Here is a 22,576-nt window from a genome sequence, read left to right as displayed (position 1 = left end):
CTGTCTCTCCCCCACCACCCCAGGTGAGACACCCCTCTATGACTCTAACCCCTGTCTCTCCCCCCACCACCCCAGGTGAGACACCCCTCTATGACCCTAACCCCTGTCTCTCCCCCACCACCCCAGGTGAGACACCCCTCTATGACTCTAACCCCTGTCTCTCCCCCACCACCCCAGGTGAGACACCCCTCTATGACTCTAACCCCTGTCTCTCCCCCACCACCCCAGGTGAGACACCCCTCTATGACTCTAACCCCTGTCTCTCCCCCACCACCCCAGGTGAGACACCCCTCTATGACTCTAACCCCTGTCTCCCCCACCACCCCAGGTGAGACACCCCTCTATGACTCTAACCCCTGTCTCTCCCCCACCACCCCAGGTGAGACACCCCTCTATGACCCTAACCCCTGTCTCCCCCACCACCCCAGGTGAGACACCCCTCTATGACCCTAACCCCTGTCTCTCCCCCACCACCCCAGGTGAGACACCCCTCTATGACTCTAACCCCTGTCTCCCCCACCACCCCAGGTGAGACACCCCTCTATGACTCTAACCCCTGTCTCTCCCCCACCACCCCAGGTGAGACACCCTCTGACTCTAACCCCTGTCTCTCCCTCCACCACCCCAGGTGAGACACCCCTCTATGACTCTAACCCCTGTCTCTCCCCCACCACCCCAGGTGAGACACCCCTCTATGACTCTAACCCCTGTCTCTCCCCCACCACCCCAGGTGAGACACCCCTTTCCTTTATGACCCTAACCCCTGTCTCTCCCCCACCACCCCAGGTGAGACACCCCTCTATGACCCTAACCCCTGTCTCTCCCCACCACCCCAGGTGAGACACCCCTTTATGACTCTAACCCCTGTCTCTCCCCCACCACCCCAGGTGAGACACCCCTCTATGACCCTAACCCCTGTCTCTCCCCCACCACCCCAGGTGAGACACCCCTCTATGACTCTAACCCCTGTCTCTCCCCCACCACCCCAGGTGAGACACCCCTTTCCTTTATGACTCTAACCCCTGTCTCTCCCCCCCACCACCCCAGGTGAGACACCCCTCTATGACTCTAACCCCTGTCTCCCCCCACCACCCCAGGTGAGACACCCTCTATGACTCTAACCCCTGTCTCTCCCCCACCACCCCAGGTGAGACACCCCTCTATGACTCTAACCCCTGTCTCTCCCCCCACCACCCCAGGTGAGACACCCCTTTCCTTTATGACTCTAACCCCTGTCTCTCTCCCCCCACCACCCCAGGTGAGACACCCCTCTATGACTCTAACCCCTGTCTCTCCCCCCACCACCCCAGGTGAGACACCCCTCTATGACCCTAACCCCTGTCTCTCTCCCCCACCACCCCAGGTGAGACACCCCTCTATGACTCTAACCCCTGTCTTTCCCCACCACCCCAGGTGAGACACCCCTCTATGACTCTAACCCCTGTCTCTCCCCCACCACCCCAGGTGAGACACCCCTCTATGACTCTAACCCCTGTCTCCCCCACCACCCCAGGTGAGACACCCCTTTCCTTTATGACTCTAACCCCTGTCTCCCCCCACCACCCCAGGTGAGACACCCCTCTATGACTCTAACCCCTGTCTCTCTCCCCCACCACCCCAGGTGAGACACCCCTCTATGACCCTAACCCCTGTCTCTCCCCCCACCACCCCAGGTGAGACACCCCTCTATGACCCTAACCCCTGTCTCTCCCCCCACCACCCCCCAGGTGAGACACCCCTCTATGACTCTAACCCCTGTCTCTCCCCCACCACCCCAGGTGAGACACCCCTCTATGACTCTAACCCCTGTCTCTCCCCCACCACCCCAGGTGAGACACCCCTCTATGACTCTAACCCCTGTCTCTCCCTCCACCACCCCAGGTGAGACACCCCTCTATGACCCTAACCCCTGTCTCTCCCCCACCACCCCAGGTGAGACACCCCTCTATGACTCTAACCCCTGTCTCTCCCCCACCACCCCAGGTGAGACACCCCTCTATGACTCTAACCCCTGTCTCTCCCTCCACCACCCCAGGTGAGACACCCCTCTATGACTCTAACCCCTGTCTCTCCCCCCACCACCCCAGGTGAGACAGCTGGTGCCACAGAGGGACCAGGCCCTGATCGAGGAGCACGCCCGCCAGCAGAACAACGAACGTCTCCGGAGGCAGTTTGCCAACCAAGCCAATGTCATCGGGCCCTGGATACAAACCAAGATGGAGGTGAGTCTACACAGAGCAGAGTTGGTACAGAACAGAACAGGTACAGAACAGAACAGGTAGAGTTGGTACTGGACAGAACAGGTAGAGTTGGTACTGGACAGAGCAGGTAGAGTTGGTACTGGACAGAGCAGGTAGAGTTGGTACTGGACAGAGCAGGTAGAGTTGGTACTGGACAGAGCAGGTAGAGTTGGTACTGGACAGAGCAGGTAGAGTTGGTACTGGACAGAACAGGTAGAGTTGGTACTGGACAGAACGGGTAGAGTTGGTATTGGACAGAACGGGTAGAGTTGGTTCTGGACGGAACGGGTAGAGTCGGTTCTGGACGGAACGGGTAGAGTCGGTTCTGGACGGAACGGGTAGAGTCGGTTCTGGACGGAACGGGTAGAGTCGGTTCTGGACGGAACGGGTAGAGTCGGTTCTGGACGGGACGGGTAGAGTCGGTTCTGGACGGGACGGGTAGAGTCGGTTCTGGACGGGACGGGTAGAGTCGGTTCTGGACGGGACGGGTAGAGTCGGTTCTGGACGGGACGGGTAGAGTCGGTTCTGGACGGGACGGGTAGAGTCGGTTCTGGACGGGACGGGTAGAGTCGGTTCTGGACGGGACGGGTAGAGTCGGTTCTGGACGGGACGGGTAGAGTCGGTTCTGGACGGGACGGGTAGAGTCGGTTCTGGACGGGACGGGTAGAGTCGGTTCTGGACGGGACGGGTAGAGTCGGTTCTGGACGGGACGGGTAGAGTCGGTTCTGGACGGGACGGGTAGAGTCGGTTCTGGACGGGACGTTCTGGACGGGACGGGTAGAGTCGGCTCTGGACGGGACGTTCTGGGACGGGACGGGTAGAGTCGGCTCTGGACGGGACGTTCTGGACGGGACGGGTAGAGTCGGCTCTGGACGGGACGTTCTGGGACGGGACGGGTAGAGTCGGCTCTGGACGGGACGGGTGGAGTCGGCTCTGGACGGGACGGGTGGAGTCGGCTCTGGACGGGACGGAACGGGTGGAGTCTGCTCTGGACGGGACGGAACGGGTGGAGTCTGCTCTGGACGGGACGGAACGGGTGGAGTCGGCTCTGGACGGGACGGAACGGGTGGAGTCGGCTCTGGACGGGACGGAACGGGTGGAGTCGGCTCTGGACGGGACGGAACGGGTGGAGTCGGCTCTGGACGGGACGGAACGGGTGGAGTCGGCTCTGGACGGGACGGAACGGGTGGAGTCGGCTCTGGACGGGACGGAACGGGTGGAGTCGGCTCTGGACGGGACGGAACGGGTGGAGTCGGCTCTGGACGGGACGGAACGGGTGGAGTCGGCTCTGGACGGGACGGAACGGGTGGAGTCGGCTCTGGACGGGACGGAACGGGTGGAGTCGGCTCTGGACGGGACGGAACGGGTGGAGTCGGCTCTGGACGGGACGGAACGGGTGGAGTCGGCTCTGGACGGGACGGAACGGGTGGAGTCGGCTCTGGACGGGACGGACGGAGCGGGTGGAGTCGGCTCTGGACGGGACGGAGCGGGTGGAGTCGGCTCTGGACGGGACGGAGCGGGTGGAGTCGGCTCTGGACGGGACGGAGCGGGTGGAGTCGGCTCTGGACGGGACGGAGCGGGTGGAGTCGGCTCTGGACGGGACGGAGCGGGTGGAGTCGGCTCTGGACAGAGCGGGTGGAGTCGGCTCTGGACAGAGCGGGTGGAGTCGGCTCTGGACAGAGCGGGTGGAGTCGGCTCTGGACAGAGCGGGTGGAGTCGGCTCTGGACAGAGCGGGTGGAGTCGGCTCTGGACAGAGCGGGTGGAGTCGGCTCTGGACAGAGCGGGTGGAGTCGGCTCTGGACAGGACAGAGCGGGTGGAGTCGGCTCTGGACAGGACAGAGCGGGTGGAGTCGGCTCTGGACAGGACAGAGCGGGTGGAGTCGGCTCTGGACAGGACAGAGCGGGTGGAGTCGGCTCTGGACAGGACAGGTAGAGTCGGTTCTGGACAGAACAGGTAGAGTCGGTACTGGACAGAACAGAATGGGTAGAGTTGTAAGTGTCAAATACGCTTGGATTCAGACCACAACTTTTATCACCCCTGTCATCCTCAATTGCATCACCCCTGTCATCCTCAATTGCATCACCCCTGTCATCCTCAATAGTATCACCCCTGTCATCCTCAATCCTGTCATCCTCAATCGTATCACCCTGTCATCCTCAATCGTATCACCCCTGTCATCCTCAATTGCATCACCCCTGTCATCCTCAATTGCATCACCCTGTCATCCTCAATAGTGTCACCCTGTCATCCTCAATCGTATCACCCCTGTCATCCTCAATCGTATCACCCCTGTCATCCTCAATCGTATCACCCTGTCATCCTCAATCGTATCACCCCTGTCATCCTCAATCGTATCACCCCTGTCATCCTCAATCGTATCACCCCTGTCATCCTCAATCGTATCACCCCTGTCATCCTCAATCGTATCACCCCTGTCATTCTTAACCGTATCACCCCTGTCATTCTTAACCGTATCACCCCTGTCATCCTCAATCGTATCACCCCTGTCATCCTCAATCGTATCACCCCTGTCATCCTCAAAAACAGTTTGGTTTGTGTTCTCACGCCTGTTTCTATTCACAATCTAATTCAAACATTCTTTCCAGTAGGTCTTGACTCACCCTCTCCTCCCTCTTCTCCTCCCTCTTCTCCTCCCTCTTCTCCTCCCTCTTCTCCTCCCTGTGTTTCTCTCTCTGCAGGAGATTGGTCGTATCTCTATCGAGATGCACGGAACCCTGGAGGATCAGCTGACCCACCTCCGCCAATACGAGAAGAACATCGTCAACTACAAGCCAAAGATCGACCAATTGGAGGGAGACCACCAGCTGATTCAGGAAGCTCTGATCTTCGACAACAAACACACCAACTATACCATGGAGGTGAGAAGCGCACATCTACACAACACTACACTATGGATTTACTGTAAGTAACACACGACCACACAACTACACAACAAGCACATCAACTACATCATGGAAGGTAATGGAAAGAAATAGAAGTCCAACAGATCCCAAGAGAGGGTACAAGTTGATCTTTACTGATCACCGCTACAGATCCAAAGAGAGGGTACAAGTTGATCTTTACTGATCACCGCTACAGATCCCAAGAGAGGGTACAAGTTGATCTTTACTGATCACCGCTACAGATCCCAAGAGAGGGTACAAGTTGATCTTTACTGATCACTGCTACAGATCCCGAGAGAGGGTACAAGTTGATCTTTACTGATCACTGCTACAGATCCCAAGAGAGGGTACAAGTTGATCTTTACTGATCACTGCTACAGATCGCAAGAGAGGGTACAAGTTGATCTTTACTGATCACCGCTACAGATCCAAAGAGAGGGTACAAGTTGATCTTTACTGATCACCGCTACAGATCCCAAGAGAGGGTACAAGTTGATCTTTACTGATCACTGCTACAGATCCCAAGAGAGGGTACAAGTTGATCTTTACTGATCACCGCTACAGATCCCAAGAGAGGGTACAAGTTGATCTTTACTGATCACTGCTACAGATCCCAAGAGAGGGTACAAGTTGATCTTTACTGATCACCGCTACAGATCCCAAGAGAGGGTACAAGTTGATCTTTACTGATCACTGTTACAGATCCCAAGAGAGGGTACAAGTTGATCTTTACTGATCACTGCTACAGATCCCAAGAGAGGGTACAAGTTGATCTTTACTGATCACTGCTACAGATCCCAAGAGAGGGTACAAGTTGATCTTTACTGATCACCGCTACAGATCCCAAGAGAGGGTACAAGTTGATCTTTACTGATCACTGCTACAGATCCCAAGAGAGGGTACAAGTTGATCTTTACTGATCACCGCTACAGATCCCAAGAGAGGGTACAAGTTGATCTTTACTGATCACCGCTACAGATCCAAGAGAGAGGGTACAAGTTGATCTTTACTGATCACCGCTACAGATCCAAAGAGAGGGTACAAGTTGATCTTTACTGATCACCGCTACAGATCCCAAGAGAGGGTACAAGTTGATCTTTACTGATCACCGCTACAGATCCCAAGAGAGGGTACAAGTTGATCTTTACTGATCACTGCTACAGATCCCAAGAGAGGGTACAAGTTGATCTTTACTGATCACCGCTACAGATCCCAAGAGAGGGTACAAGTTGATCTTTACTGATCACTGCTACAGATCCCAAGAGAGGTTACAAGTTGATCTTTACTGATCACTGCTACAGATCCCGAGAGAGGGTACAAGTTGATCTTTACTGATCACTGCTACAGATCCCAAGAGAGGGTACAAGTTGATCTTTACTGATCACTGCTACAGATCGCAAGAGAGGGTACAAGTTGATCTTTACTGATGACTGCTACAGATCGCAAGAGAGGGTACAAGCTGATCTTTACTGATCACTGCTACAGATCCCAAGAGAGGGTACAAGTTGATCTTTACTGATCACTGCTACAGATCCCAAGAGAGGGTACAAGTTGATCTTTACTGATCACTGCTACAGATCCCAAGAGAGGGTACAAGTTGATCTTTACTGATCACCGCTACAGATCCCAAGAGAGGGTACAAGTTGATCTTTACTGATCACTGTTACAGATCCCAAGAGAGGGTACAAGTTGATCTTTACTGATCACTGTTACAGATCCCAAGAGAGGGTACAAGTTGATCTTTACTGATCACTGCTACAGATCCCAAGAGAGGTTACAAGTTGATCTTTACTGATCACTGCTACAGATCCCGAGAGAGGGTACAAGTTGATCTTTACTGATCACTGCTACAGATCCCAAGAGAGGGTACAAGTTGATCTTTACTGATCACTGCTACAGATCGCAAGAGAGGGTACAAGTTGATCTTTACTGATGACTGCTACAGATCGCAAGAGAGGGTACAAGCTGATCTTTACTGATCACTGCTACAGATCCCAAGAGAGGGTACAAGTTGATCTTTACTGATCACTGCTACAGATCCCAAGAGAGGGTACAAGTTGATCTTTACTGATCACTGCTACAGATCCCAAGAGAGGGTACAAGTTGATCTTTACTGATCACCGCTACAGATCCCAAGAGAGGGTACAAGTTGATCTTTACTGATCACTGTTACAGATCCCAAGAGAGGGTACAAGTTGATCTTTACTGATCACTGTTACAGATCCCAAGAGAGGGTACAAGTTGATCTTTACTTATCACCGCTACAGATCCCAAGAGAGGGTACAAGTTGATCTTTACTGATCACTGCTACAGATCCCAAGAGACGGTACAAATTGATCTTTACTGATCACCGCTACAGATCCCAAGAGAGGGTACAAGTTGATCTTTACTGATCACTGCTACAGATCCCAAGAGAGGGTACAAGTTGATCTTTACTGATCACTGCTACAGATCCCAAGAGAGGGTACAAGTTGATCTTTACTGATCACCGCTACAGATCCCAAGAGAGGGTACAAGTTGATCTTTACTGATCACTGTTACAGATCCCAAGAGAGGGTACAAGTTGATCTTTACTTATCACCGCTACAGATCCCAAGAGAGGGTACAAGTGGTATAGAATAGATGATCTGATCTTACGACAACCATCTTCAAACTTCTTGATGTCTCAACTTCTTTCTTTCAATTCAATTTTCTCTCTCTCTTTCCCCTCTCTCTACCTGTCTATCTGTTTCTCTCTTTCCTCTCTCTCTCCTCCTCTCCCTCTCTTGTCCTCCCTCCCTGTCTCCGTCTCTCCTCCCTCTCTCCTCCTCCCTCCCTCTCTCCTCCTCCCTCTCCCTCTCTCCTCCTCCCTCCCTCTGTCCCTCTCCCTCTGTCCCTCTCTCCCTCTGTCCCTCTCTCCCTCTGTCCCTCTCTCCCTCTGTCCCTCTCTCCCTCTGTCCCTCTCTCCCTCTGTCCCTCTCTCACTCTGTCCCTCTGTCCCTCTCTCACTCTGTCCCTCTCTCACTCTGTCCCTCTCTCACTCTGTCCCTCTCTCACTCTGTCCCTCTCTCCTCCTCTCCCTCTCTCCTCCTCTCCCTCTCTCCCTCTGTCCCTCTCTCCCTCCCTCCCTCTCTTGTCCTCCCTCCCTTTCTCCCTCTTTCCACCTCTCCCTCTCTCCTCCTCGCCCTCTCTCGTCCTCCCTCCCTCTGTCCCTTTCTCTCTCCCTCTCTCCTCCTCCCTCCCTTTGTCCCTCTCCCCCCCTCTCTCTCCTCCTCTCCCTCTCTCATCCTCCCTGCAGCATATCCGTGTGGGCTGGGAGCAGCTCCTGACCACCATCGCCAGAACCATCAACGAGATCGAGAACCAGATTCTGACGCGGGATGCCAAGGGCATCAGCCAGGACCAGATGAACGAGTTCAGAGCCTCCTTCAACCACTTCGACAGGGTCAGTTTCACAGAGAAGAGACCATACAGGGAGGAACAGTTTTAGGTCACATATACTGTATAGTACACTCATATTGCCTAACTACTGAATAGTACGGATCTGAATATTGTTATGGACAATGTGTTTTCCACATATTTAGGCCGCATGAGCAAAGCGAGGAGGTTGAGGTGGACGGAGGATCGTTTGTTGGGTCATTGAACCATGTTATTCCTCTCATAGTGGCACTAACAAACTACAGGACTTATGCATCATGTAGATAATCAACCAGGACCAACTGATAACATCGATAGTGCTGTTTGAACTAATATAACTTTACCATATCTGTTGATGGAGAGAGAGGAGATGATACATTATGTCCCAGAGACTTTACCTTAGTCCTACTGCACTGACGAGAGAGAGGAGATGAGACTTTACCTTAGTCCTACTGCACTGATGAGAGAGAGGAGATGAGACTTTACCTTAGTCCTACTGCACTGACGAGAGAGAGGAGATGAGACTTTACCTTAGTCCTACTGCACTGACGAGAGAGAGGAGATTATACATTATGTCCCAGAGACTTTACCTTAGTCCTACTGCACTGACGAGAGAGAGGAGATGAGACTTTACCTTAGTCCTACTGCACTGACGAGAGAGAGATGATACATTATGTCCCAGAGACTTTACCTTAGTCCGTCCTACTGCACTGACGAGAGAGAGGAGATGATACATTATGTCCCAGAGACTTTACCTTAGTCCTACTGCACTGACGAGAGAGAGGAGATGAGACTTTACCTTAGTCCTACTGCACTGACGAGAGAGAGATGATACATTATGTCCCAGAGACTTTACCTTAGTCCGTCCTACTGCACTGACGAGAGAGAGGAGATGATACATTATGTCCCAGAGACTTTACCTTAGTCCTACTGCACTGACGAGAGAGAGGAGAGGATACATTATGACCCAGAGACTTTACCTTAGTCCTACTGCACTGACGAGAGAGAGGAGATGATACATTATGTCCCAGAGACTTTACCTTAGTCCTACTGCACTGACGAGAGAGAGGAGATGATACATTATGTCCCAGAGACTTTACCTTAGTCCTACTGCACTGACGAGAGAGAGGAGATGGGACTTTACCTTAGTCCTACTGCACTGACGAGAGAGAGGAGATGAGACTTTACCTTAGTCCTACTGCACTGACGAGAGAGAGGAGATGATACATTATGTCCCAGAGACTTTACCTTAGTCCTACTGCACTGACGAGAGAGAGGAGATGATGCATTATGTCCCAGAGACTTTACCTTAGTCCTACTGCACTGACGAGAGAGAGGAGATGATACATTATGTCCCAGAGACTTTACCTTAGTCCTACTGCACTGTCGAGAGAGAAGAGATGCTACATTATGTCCCAGAGACTTTACCTTAGTCCTACTGCACTGACGAGAGAGAGGAGATGAGACTTTACCTTAGTCCTACTGCACTGTCGAGAGAGAGGAGATGATACATTATGTCCCGGAGACTTTACCTTAGTCCTACTGCACTGACGAGAGAGAGGAGATGAGACTTTACCTTAGTCCTACTGCACTGACGAGAGAGAGGAGATGAGACTTTACCTTAGTCCTACTGCACTGACGAGAGAGAGGAGATGGGACTTTACCTTAGTCCTACTGCACTGACGAGAGAGAGGAGATGAGACTTTACCTTAGTCCTACTGCACTGACGAGAGAGAGCATTTACAAAGGCTTTTTTAGGGGTGGTGTCTTTCTCTTTGTGGAGAAAAATATATAGGGGAACTTTTCCCATGAAAAATGGCTGTGGCCCAGGGACCACCGCCCAGGCAAACTGGTGACCCAGGGCCCCCGGCCCAGGCAAACCGGTGACCCAGGGCCCCCGGCCCAGGCAAACCGGTGACCCAGGGCCCCCGGCCCAGGCAAACCTGTGACCCAGGGCCCCCGGCCCAGGCAAACCTGTGACCCAGGGCCCCCGGCCCAGGCAAACCTGTGACCCAGGGCCCCCGGCCCAGGCAAACCTGTGACCCAGGGCCCCCGGCCCAGGCAAACCTGTGACCCAGGGCCCCCGGCCCAGGCAAACCTGTGACCCAGGGCCCCCGGCCCAGGCAAACCTGTGACCCAGGGCCCCCGGCCCAGGCAAACCTGTGACCCAGGGACCCCGCCCAGGCAACCCGGTGACCCCCGCCCAGGCAACCCGGTGACCCCCGCCCAGGGAGTGTTATGTTGCATATTGGCTGTGTGTCTGGGGCCCCCTAGCAGCCGAAGGGCCCTGAGTGTTATGTTGCATATTGGCTGTGTGTCTGGGGCCCCCCTAGCAGCCGCAGGGCCCTGAGTGATATGTTGCATATTGGCTGTGTGTCTGGGGCCCCCCTAGCAGCCGCAGGGCCCTGAGTGTTATGTTGCATATTGGCTGTGTGTCTGGGGCCCCCTAGAAGCCGCAGGGCCCTGAGTGTTATGTTGCATATTGGCTGTTTGTCTGGGGCCCCCTAGCAGCCGCAGAGCCCTGAGTGTTATGTTGCATATTGGCTGTTTGTCTGGGGCCCCCTAGCAGCCGCAGGGCCCTGAGTGTTATGTTGCATATTGGCTGTGTGTCTGGGGCCCCCTAGCACCTGAAGGGCCCTGAGTGTTATGTTGCATATTGGCTGGGCCGGCCCTGCTCGCGGGCCCCAAAAATAGAAATGTTCCCACCAGTGGTGTGTTTCAGCCAAACAAGACTCGTTACAGATACAGTGCATTGTGACATAGTACACGCCGAATGAAAAATAAATCCACTTTCAACTCTACCAATAGTTTTTTTTCTCGCAATAATACCTACTCTGATCTTGGCACATGCCCTCTAGCCAACAGCTCACAGATACAGTGTGGCTATACTTAAATTTTTTATTTAATCAGGCATGTCAGTTAAGAATGACGGCCTTGGAACAGTGGGTTAACTGCCTTGTTCAGGGGCAGAACGACAGATTTGTACCTTGTCAGCTCGGGGATTTGATCTTGCAACCTTCCGGTTACTAGTCCAACGCTCTAACCTACATGATGAGACTATTTTGGATAAGAGCATTTTATTTGTTTATTAATTTTAACTAGGCGTGTCAAGAACAAATTCTTATTTACAATGACGGCCTTCCCCTGGCCAAACCCGGACGACCCCGAGCCAATTGTGCGCCGCCCTGTGGGACTCCCGATCACGGCCGGTTGTGATACAGCCCGGGGATCGAACCAGGGTCTTTAATGACACCTTTAGCACTGAAATGCAGTGCCTTAGACATCTGCGCCACTCGTGAGGTTCGTGTTAGGCTAGTTTACATAATTAGATTATTATGGATGAGAGTGAGAATTTTTTTTAACATTTTTTTTTTTGTCAAACGGCAGTCAAGCATCGATCGTCATGGTCACCACGGTCACCACAATAAGAAGAATAAAGGTTAGGACTGTGAACTGTTACCACCCTGTGATAACACCCGAGTTAATCTGTAGCCTAATAAACGGCATGGTTTCTATGACGTCATAGTGGAGGAAGAACCCCCAAACACATCACATCATCTCGTGACTCCAAGTGTACTTCAATATTGATTCTTATTATATCAATATTTGTGCGATACAAGACATTTCCACCGCCATTTCTCGCATAATCAATTTTTATCTGTCGGCATTTATAAAATTGTACCCGAAAACTTCCTATTTCCATCTCCTCTGTCTTTTACGCATAAAAACACGTGGATGTAATTGTGGTCAGTGAGTGTAATTTCCATTAGGATAAAATAAAATATTCAACTGTCTACTGTAGATATGTAAATGTTGTTACTAGCGATAGGCCAATTCCTAAAAACGTTTAATTTAAAAAAAACATTAAAAAACCCACATTATTTTTATAATTATGTGGACCCCCAGCAGTACCTCTGTGGACCCCCCCACCCCAGTTTGAATAATGTAGTCCCCTATTGTTATTTAACCTATGTGGTGCTATGTACCCAAGCTCAGTCCCAGGGACCCCTCGGGCTTTGATTAATTGAATCAGCTGTATAGTGCTAGGGCAAAAAACAAAATGTGCCCCCTTTTGGGGCCCCTGGGACCAAGTTTGGGAAACACTGTTACTGTATATGATGTGAAATGAATGATACCTCGTACTGTCTACTATAGTCTGCCACACTGCACCTAACAACTCTGAATGCCTCCATATGACACAGCACCTCACCTCAGGTCCTAATGTTTGGCACTGTTGTGTTTTCTGTCTCTTCTTGTGCATGCCCCCAACCCCTTATCAACCATCCCCCAACTCCTTATCAACCATCCCCAACCCCTTATCAACCATCCCCAACCCTTTATCAACCACCCCCAACCCCTTATCAACCACCCCCAACCCCTTTTCAACCATCCCCCAACCCTTTATCAACCACCCCCAACCCTTTATCAACCACCCCCAACCCTTTATCAACCACCCCCAACCCCTTATCAACCATCCCCCAACCCCTTATCAACCATCCCCAACCCCTTATCAACCATCCCCAACCCTTTATCAACCACCCCCAACCCCTTATCAACCACCCCCAACCCCTTTTCAACCATCCCCAACCCTTTATCAACCACCCCCAACCCTTTATCAACCACCCCCAACCCCTTATCAACCATCCCCAACCCCTTATCAACCATCCCCAACCCCTTATCAACCATCCCCAACCCTTTATCAACCATCCCCAACCCTTTATCAACCACTCCCAACCCCTTATCAACCACCCCCAACTCCTTATCAACCATCCCCAACCCCTTATCAACCATCCCAACCCCTTATCAACCACCCCCAACCCCTTATCAACCACCCCCAACCCCTTATCAACCACCCCCAACCCCTTATCAACCACCCCCAACCCCTTATCAACCACCCCCAACCCCTTATCAACCACCCCCAACCCCTTATCAACCACCCCCAACCCCTTATCAACCACCCCCAACCCCTTATCAACCACCCCCAACCCCTTATCAACCACCCCCAACCCCTTATCAACCACCCCCAACCCCTTATCAACCACCCCCAACCCCTTATCAACCACCCCCAACCCCTTATCAACCACCCCCAACCCCTTATCAACCACCCCCAACCCCTTTTCAACCATCCCCCAACCCCTTTTCAACCATCCCCCAACCCCTTTTCAACCATCCCCCAACCCCTTATCAACCATCCCCAACCCCTTTTCAACCATCCCCAACCCCTTATCAACCATCCCCCAACCCCTTATCAACCACCCCAACCCCTTATCAACCTCCCCCAACCCCTTATCAACCAACCCCAACCCCTTATCAACCACCCCCAACCCCTTATCAAGCCACCCCCAACCCTTATCAACCGTCCCCAACCCCTTATCAACCATCCCTCCTATCCCCAACCCTTATCAACCACCCCCAACCCCTTATCAACCACCCCCAACCACCTTATCAACCATCCCCAACTCCTTATCAACCACCCCCAACCCTTTATCAACCATCTCTCTCCTATCCCCAACCCCTTATCAACCATCCCCAACCCCTTATCAACCCCCTCCCCAACCCCTTATCAACCATCCCCAACCCCTTATCAACCATCCACCCCTACCCCCTCTGCATGACGCACACCCACCCTCTCCAATCCACCCTGCTCCTCCTGCCCACCCCCACTTCACATGCTCCTGGCCCACACTCACCTGGCCTTTGGTACCTGGCACACCTGGTTGGCACCCCACCGCACCTGACACCCCAGGACCACTCAGGCACTCTGGGGGCTGAGGAGTTCAAGGCCTGCCTGATCAGCCTGGGCTTCGATATAGCCAACGATGCACAGGTACTGAGGTTAACAATGTTGGTTTGTTTTGTTCTCTTTCTCCCTCTACTCCCCCCTACCTCCCTCTACTCTCCTCTACCTCACTCTACTCTCCTCTACCTCACTCTACTCTCCTCTACCTCACTCTACTCTCCTCTACCTCCCTCTACTCTCCTCTACCTCACTCTACTCTCCTCTACCTCACTCTACTCTCCTCTACCTCCCTCTACTCCCCCTACCTCCCTCTACTCCCCCCTACCTCCCTCTACTCTCCTCTACCTCCCTCTACTCTCCTCTACCTCACTCTACTCTCCTCTACCTCACTCTACTCTCCTCTACCTCACTCTACTCTCCTCTACCTCACTACTCCCCCTACCTCCCTCTACTCTCCTCTACCTCACTCTACTCTCCTCTACCTCACTCTACCTCACTCTACTCCCCCTACCTCCCTCTACTCTCCTCTAACCCACTCTACCTCCCTCTAACCCACTCTACCTCCCTCTACTCTCCTCTAACCCACTCTACCTCCCTCTAACCCACTCTACCTCCCTCTACTCTCCTCTAACCCACTCTACTCTCCTCTAACCCACTCTACTCTCCTCTAACCCACTCTACTCTCCTCTAACCCACTCTACTCCCCCTACCTCACTCTACTCTCCTCTAACTCACTCTACTCCCCCTACCTCCCTCTACTCTCCTCTACTCCCCTCTACTCCCCCTACCCTCCTCTACCTCCCTCTACTCCCCCTACCTCCCTCTACTCCCCCTACCTCCCTCTACTCTCCTCTACCTCCCTCTACTCCCCCCTACCTCCCTCTACTCTCCTCTACCTCACTCTACTCCCCCTACCTCCCTCTACTCTCCTCTAACCCACTCTACCTCACTCTACTCCCCTATCTCCCTCTACTCTCCTCTACTCCCCCTACATCCCTCTACTCCCCCTACCTTCCTCTACTCCCCCTACCTCCCTCTACTCCCCCTTACCTCCCTCTACTCCCCTTACCTCCCTCTACTCCCCCTACCTCCCTCTACTCCCCTCCACCTCTCTACTCCCCCTACCTCCCTCTACTCCCCCTACCTCCCTCTACTCCCCCTACCTCCCTCTACTCCCCCTACCTCCCTCTACTCCCCCCACCTCCCTCTACTCTCCTCTACTCCCCCTACATCCCTCTACTCCCCCTACCTTCCTCTACTCCCCCTACCTCCCTCTACTCCCCCTTACCTCCCTCTACTCCCCCTACCTCCCTCTACTCCCCTCCACCTCTCTCTACTCCCCCTACCTCCCTCTACTCCCCCTACCTCCCTCTACTCCCCCTACCTCCCTCTACTCCCCCCTACCTCCCTCTACTCCCCCCACCTCCCTCTACTCTCCTCTACTCCCCTCTACCTCTCTCTACTCCCTCTACCTCTCTCCCTCCCCCTACCTCCCTCTACTCCCCCTACCTCCCTTACTCTCCTCTAACCCCCTTTACTCTCTCTACTCTCCTCTAACCCCCTCTACCTCGCTCTACTCTCCTCTAACCCCACTACCTCTCTCTAACCCCCACTACCTCTCTACTCTCCTCTAACCCCTCTACTTCTCTCTACTCCCCTCTACCTCTCTCTCCTCCTCTAACCCCTCTACTCCCCTCTACCTCTCTCTACTCCCCCTCTACCTCCCTCTACTCTCCTCTAACCCCCTCTACCTTTCTCTACTTTCCTCTAACCCCCTCTATCTCCCTCTACTCTCCTCTAACCCCTCTACCTCCCTCTACTCTCCTCTAACCCCCTCTACCTCTCTCTACTCCCCCTACCTCCCTCTACTCTCCTCTACTCCCCCCTACCTCCCTCTACTCCCCCTACCTTCCTCTACTCCCCCTACCTCCCTCTACTCCCCCTACCTCCCTCTACTCCCCCTTACCTCCCTCTACTCCCCCTTACCTCCCTCTGCTCCCCCTACCTCCTCTACTCCCCCTACCTCCCTCTACTCCCCTCTACCTCCTCTACTCCCCCTACCTCCCTCTACTCCCCCTACCTCCCTCTACTCCCCCTACCTCCCTCTACTCCCTCTACCTCCCTCTACTCCCCCTTCCTCCCTCTACTCCCCCTACCTCCCTCTACTCCCCCTACCTCCCTCTACTCCCCCTACCTCCCTCTACTCCCCCCACCTCCCTCTACTCTCCTCTACTCCCCTCTACCTCTCTCTACTCCCCCTACCTCCCTCTACTCCCCCTACCTCCCTTACTCTCCTCTAACCCCTCTACCTCTCTCTACTCTCCTCTAACCCCTCTACCTCGCTCTACTCTCCTCTAACCCCCTCTACCTCGCTCTCTCCTCTAACCCCTCTACCTCTCTCTAACCCCACTACCTCTCTCTCCTCTCCTCTAACCCCCTCTACTTCTCTCTACTCCCCTCTACCTCTCTCCCTCCCCCTACCTCCCTCTACTCCCCCTACCTCCCTTACTCTCCTCTAACCCCCTCTACCTCTCTCTACTCTCCTCTAACCCCCTCTACCTCGCTCTACTCTCCTCTAACCCCCTCTACCTCTCTCTAACCCCCACTACCTCTCTCTACTCTCCTCTAACCCCTCTACCTCTCTCTACTCCCCTCTACCTCTCTCTCCTCTCCTCTAACCCCCTCTACTCCCTCTACCTCTCTCTACTCCCCCTCTACCTCCCTCTACTCTCCTCTAACCCCCTCTACCTTTCTCTACTTTCCTCTAACCCCCTCTATCTCCCTCTACTCTCCTCTAACCCCCTCTACCTCCCTCTACTCTCCTCTACCTCCCTCTACTCTCCTCTAACCCCCTCTACCTCTCTCTACTCCCCTACCTCCCTCTACTCTCCTCTACTCCCCCTACCTCCCTCTACTCCCCCTACCTTCCTCTACTCCCCCTACCTCCCTCTACTCCCCCTACCTCCCTCTACTCCCCCTTACCTCCCTCTACTCCCCCTTACCTCCCTCTACTCCCCCTACCTCCCTCTACTCCCCCTACCTCCCTCTACTCCCCTCTACCTCCCTCTACTCCCCCTACCTCCCTCTACTCCCCCTACCTCCCTCTACTCCCCCTACCTCCCTCTACTCCCCTCTACCTCCCTCTACTCCCCCTTCCTCCCTCTACTCCCCCTACCTCCCTCTACTCCCCCTACCTCCCTCTACTCCCCCTACCTCCCTCTACTCCCCCACCTCCCTCTACTCTCCTCTACTCCCCTCTACCTCTCTCTACTCCCCTACCTCCCTCTACTCCCCCTACCTCCCTTACTCTCCTCTAACCCCCTCTACCTCTCTCTACTCTCCTCTAACCCCCTCTACCTCGCTCTACTCTCCTCTAACCCCCTCTACCTCGCTCTACTCTCCTCTAACCCCCTCTACCTCTCTCTAACCCCCACTACCTCTCTCTCCTCTCCTCTAACCCCCTCTACTTCTCTCTACTCCCCTCTACCTCTCTCCACTCCCCCTACCTCCCTCTACTCCCCCTACCTCCCTTACTCTCCTCTAACCCCCTCTACCTCTCTCTACTCTCCTCTAACCCCCTCTACCTCGCTCTACTCTCCTCTAACCCCCTCTACCTCTCTCTAACCCCCACTACCTCTCTCTACTCTCCTCTAACCCCTCTACCTCTCTCTACTCCCCTCTACCTCTCTCTCCTCTCCTCTAACCCCCTCTACTCCCCTCTACCTCTCTCTACTCCCCCTCTACCTCCCTCTACTCTCCTCTAACCCCTCTACCTTTCTCTACTCTCCTCTAACCCCTCTACCTTTCTCTACTTTCCTCTAACCCCCTCTATCTCCCTCTACTCTCCTCTAACCCCTCTACCTCCCTCTACTCTCCTCTACCTCCCTCTACTCTCCTCTAACCCCCTCTACCTCTCTCTACTCCCCTCTACCTCTCTCTCCTCTCCTCTAACCCCTCCACCTCTCTCTACTCCCCCTCTACCTCTCTCTCCTCTCCTCTAACCCCTCTACCTCTCTCTACTCTCCTAACCCTCTACCTCTCTCTCTCCCCCTAACCCTCTACCTCTCTCTACTCCCCTCTACCTCTCTCTACTCTCCTAACCCTCTACCTCTCTACTCCCCTCTACCTCTCTCTACTCTCCTAACCCTCTACCTCTCTACTCCCCTCTACCTCTCTCTCCTCTCCTCTAACCCCCTCTACTCCCCTCTACCTTTCTCTAACCCCCCTACCTCTCTCTACTCTCCTCTAACCCCCTCTACCTCCCTCTCCTAACCACCTCCCTCTACTCACCTCTACCCCTTACCTTTATTCTTCTGATTCTTCTTCTACCCCCTTCTTACTATCCTTCCTCCAATTTTCCTTTCGCAATGTCGTGTGACATCCCTCTCCTACTCTATTTCCCCCTCAATACCTCCTCCTCCTCAATACCTCCTATCACTTTTCTATCTTCTTCCTCGTTCGTTCCTCCTCCGTACTGTTTGTCCCTCTCTGATACCTGTAGAAGAAAACAGGGATGATGGAAGCTGAAGACTTCAAAACCTGCCTTATCTCCCTCGGTTACAACATGGTAAAGCCTAAACATCCGCTCCCTCCTATGGTTACTTATACACGTACCAAAATGTGTTTAGTCTGCCTTGTAGTCATTTGTGGAAACTGTTCACTTGTCTCTTCAAGATCAGTCTGCATTGAATTGGAAAAGAAATGATTCACCAATCATGATCACAGAAAAACCAGAAAATCGTCTCTCATCTCTGATTAACTGTATATTACTGTGTAAACATTCTAGTTTGTTTACTGTCTCTATAGCCTGGTCTCTGTCACATCTGTTTGTGCTGTCATACAATGACCATAGTTGGCAAGACAGCACAAACAGATCTGGAAACCAGGCTATGTCTCAAATGGCCCTACATAGTGCACAACTTTTGACCAGAGCCCAAAAGGGCCCCACAATGGTCCCCGTGGTGACGGTGTTCGTGGCTCCTGTCCAATAGGGTGAAGCAGAGTTCTCTCGCATCATGAGCATCGTGGATCCCAACCGGGTGGGCGTGGTCACGTTCCAGGCCTTCATAGACTTCATGTCCCGGGAGACGGCCGACACAGACACCGCTGACCAGGTCATGGCCTCCTTCAAGGTCCTGGCTGGGGACAAGGTACTCCAACTTGACCAGGGATGGGCAACTTTGATAGGGGTGGGAGCCACAAAAAAAATCTGAACTCCTTATGAGGGGCCGCAGTGGCTTGTGGGTCTGTGTACCCACATCCATACACACACACATACAGTCAGAGCCGGCCCTAGCCTTTTGGGGGCCATAATCGAAATCTTGACAGCGGAGAGTTTTAGAGTACATTTTCTGCAAATCTACACATTTTGCCATAAGGTAGAGACAAATGTTTGCAGTTTTTAAAGGCCCAGTGCAGTCAAAAAAACAGATTTACCTCCATTTTATATATATATATTTCCACACTGAGGTTGGAATAATAGTCGGTCAGTATCGGTCAATCAATCAATCAATCAATCAATCAAATGTATTCATAAAGCTCACTGAAAGCCAGTCTAAGAAGCGGTAGATCTGTTCTACGTGCTCTATTTCTTTGCTTCCCCATTCTTAAGTTTAATTTTTGCATCTTACTTTTGGTTTTGTACACCAGCTTCAAACAGCTGAAAATACAATATTTTTGGTCATTGAAAATATATTTCACAGCGGCTTAGGATGGTACAATGATTCTCTACATCCTGAGTGCTTGTTTTGTCACATAAACTAAAATTAGGCAAATTATTAGAATTTTTCCAACCAGGAAATTGGCGGAGCAATTTTTGCTTTTTGCACATTTAAGTAGGTACTTACTTTGGCCACTGCCAAATCTTGCTTAGGGCCCCCAAAAGCCTAGAGGCGTTTTTGTCTGATGAGCTTCCCTGATATTTTCCGGAACATTCCGATACCTTTCTGATGCATTTCAGTGACTTACTGCTGCAAACACAAATTGTTACACCTTTCCCATATTTCCAAGTCATTCGAAACACACATTCAAGTTATTTACAAACATAGAAACTTGGTTGCAGTTTCTGTGCCACAACAGGTTTTTTTTATACATCTTAAATACTGGTAATTAGAATGTGTTGTTTGGTGTCAAGTTATATGGCTACATTTTGTATGATTTTATGATTGCTTGCTAAAAAGCTATTGTTTACCTTTTTTATTTATAAATACATAAACGTCTATTTGTTTCGCCCACGGCCAACCACTGATTTTATATTTTGGCCAAACGAGCCCAAAGGCTTGAGAACCCCTAGACTGTTCTTACCTTCTCGTTTCCCCTCCACCAGAACTACATCCTGGCCGATGAGCTTCGTCGTGAGTTGCCTCCTGACCAGGCAGAGTACTGTATCGCCCGCATGGCTCCCTACGCCGGCCCCGACGCGATACCCGGTGCCCTCGACTACATGTCCTTCTCCACCGCACTCTACGGAGAGAGTGACCTCTGAGTGACCTTTGACCCCTAACATGTGAGGTCGCTCACCAGCCTACCTGCTCTTACCACCGCCCCCGCAAGACCCTCCTACTGCCCCAACACCGCAGCTCTGCTCTAGCATAGGTGCCAGATCTGTTTGTGTTGTCTTACCCAACTCATCGTTGTCACGCCAGTTTAGCAAAACACAGATCCGGCATCAGGCTAGCCCTGCTCTACAACGCTCAAAACAGCACAGACAAATCTGGCATCAGGCTAGCCCTGCTCTACAATGCTCAAAACAGCACAGACAAATCTGGCATCAGGCTAGCCCTGCTCTACAACGCTCAAAACAGCACAGACAAATCTGGCATCAGGCTAGCCCTGCTCTACAACGCTCAAAACAGCACAGACAAATCTGGCATCAGGCTAGCCCTGCTCTACAACGCTCAAAACAGCACAGACAAATCTGGCATCAGGCTAGCCCTGCTCTATAATGCTAACATGTTTTTTCTATGTTCCTGGCCTTATCTTATATGTCATAATGATCTTGTCTGCCCCTCCCCCCCTTCCTTTTCCACTCATTCCCCCCTCCGCCAACCCCTTTACTGGTGTAGGCTGAAGTTGCCCCTAGATGCTGATCTGGGGTCAGTTTAGCACTTTCCCACTCTAGTAGTTAGTTAGGATTGAGGGAGTGAAAGCTGATCCTAGATCTGTACCCAAGGGAAACTTCACCCCCGGACGGAGCAAGCCCCTTCCCTCCCTCATACTTTGTCTCAGTTGGACTTGCTTCCCATGCAGCAACACTCTCCAGGTTTACAAAAAGGGAGAGAAATGTGTTTTCATTTTTCTTGTTATTGTTTTTCTTCATAAAATGAATAAAGCTAACATATTTTATTATACAGAACAAAAAAAGGTATTTTTCTTCACCTGGTAAAAAGAAAAGAAAGAAACAACAATTGAAATAAAGATAAATTGCTATACTTGGTCTTTAATTTACCCATTTTTTTTCTCCTTTGATAAGTACACAGTGACATTAATAACCGATGACGTTTATTGTGTCTGTGATGAAACTATATGTGATATTAAAAATGAACTATCTCCAGCAAAAGTATGACATTGTGAAGCGATGCTGCAGAACATAAGACGAGCTGGAAAGTAGCTTTAGGTGCAGATGGTTGAATTTGGCACGAGGGGTTTGTGGTATATGGCCAATATACCACAGCTAAGGGCTGTTCTTAGTTACGACGCAACGCGGAGTGCCTGGATACAACCATTAGCCGTGGTATATTGGCCATATATCACAAACCCCTGAGGTGTCTTATTGCTATTATAAACTGGTTACCAATGTAATTAGAGTAGTTAAAATAAATGGTTTGTCATAGCCGTGGTATAGGTCTCATATACCACGGCTGTCAGCCAATCAGCATTCAGGGCCGGAACCACCCAGTTTATAATAAAAAGGAATGGTAGCTGGGGTGATAGACTGGTTGTAGATTGGCTATAGGGCAATGCTGAGGATACAAGAGGAATATGCAATATCATATTCTGACTTTTGAGCCCTGGGAGGTTATATACCCAAGTTCAGTCCACCCTGCTAGCAAGAAGTAGTTATATTACTTGGTGTTTGAGAAGAATCCTGTTCCTGTACAGCGTTTTCTTTGGGCCGCTGGCTCTGGTCGTCTGCCAGAGGAAGATCGAAGAATGAATTCAGAGGCTGATAAAGAAGAAGAGACTGGGAGAAGAGCTTATTCATTTCCTTGATTCACTTACATATTTATGTTGGATTCTGTAATCAAATTACAGTAATATGGACAATGGAAGATATTAAATAAGTGGGTTTGGCAT

General features: G+C 51.9%; 1 protein-coding gene and 1 long non-coding RNA gene across 5 annotated transcripts in view; one reads left to right on the top strand and one right to left on the bottom strand.

Moving 5' to 3' along the window:
• Positions 1-21,711, top strand: part of LOC112247573 (alpha-actinin-1) — a 131,900-nt gene extending 110,189 nt beyond the window's left edge. The window contains exons 17-23 of one of the 3 annotated variants that reach the window (XM_042325130.1): positions 2,088-2,222; positions 4,942-5,121; positions 8,423-8,569; positions 14,288-14,368; positions 18,783-18,848; positions 19,273-19,431; positions 20,607-21,711. In XM_042325130.1, the coding sequence (XP_042181064.1) occupies positions 2,088-2,222; positions 4,942-5,121; positions 8,423-8,569; positions 14,288-14,368; positions 18,783-18,848; positions 19,273-19,431; positions 20,607-20,765 (927 nt within the window). In that variant the 3' untranslated portion in view covers positions 20,766-21,711. The remainder of the gene's footprint in view (positions 1-2,087; positions 2,223-4,941; positions 5,122-8,422; positions 8,570-14,287; positions 14,369-18,782; positions 18,849-19,272; positions 19,432-20,606) is intronic. The other 2 variants (XM_042325128.1, XM_042325127.1) reach the window with 2 other exon arrangements.
• On the bottom strand, positions 8,603-10,254 carry LOC121846879. Of its 2 annotated transcripts, none has more exons than XR_006083854.1 (4): positions 10,118-10,254; positions 9,970-10,073; positions 9,028-9,729; positions 8,603-8,939 (listed from the first exon to the last, which is right to left on the bottom strand). It is a non-coding gene; the product is annotated as an uncharacterized LOC121846879 (long non-coding RNA). The 2 variants fall into 2 exon arrangements; XR_006083855.1 differs by lacking the exon at positions 9,970-10,073 and adding an exon at positions 9,850-9,909.
• Positions 21,712-22,576: the final 865 nt, after the last annotated feature.

The sequence above is a fragment of the Oncorhynchus tshawytscha genome, linkage group LG08 (assembly GCF_018296145.1).
Source record: "Oncorhynchus tshawytscha isolate Ot180627B linkage group LG08, Otsh_v2.0, whole genome shotgun sequence".
In the NCBI taxonomy this organism is placed as follows: Eukaryota; Metazoa; Chordata; class Actinopteri; order Salmoniformes; family Salmonidae; genus Oncorhynchus; species Oncorhynchus tshawytscha.
The sequence above is the reverse complement of the archived record's forward strand: the minus strand, read 5'-3'. Positions and strand labels throughout refer to the sequence as shown.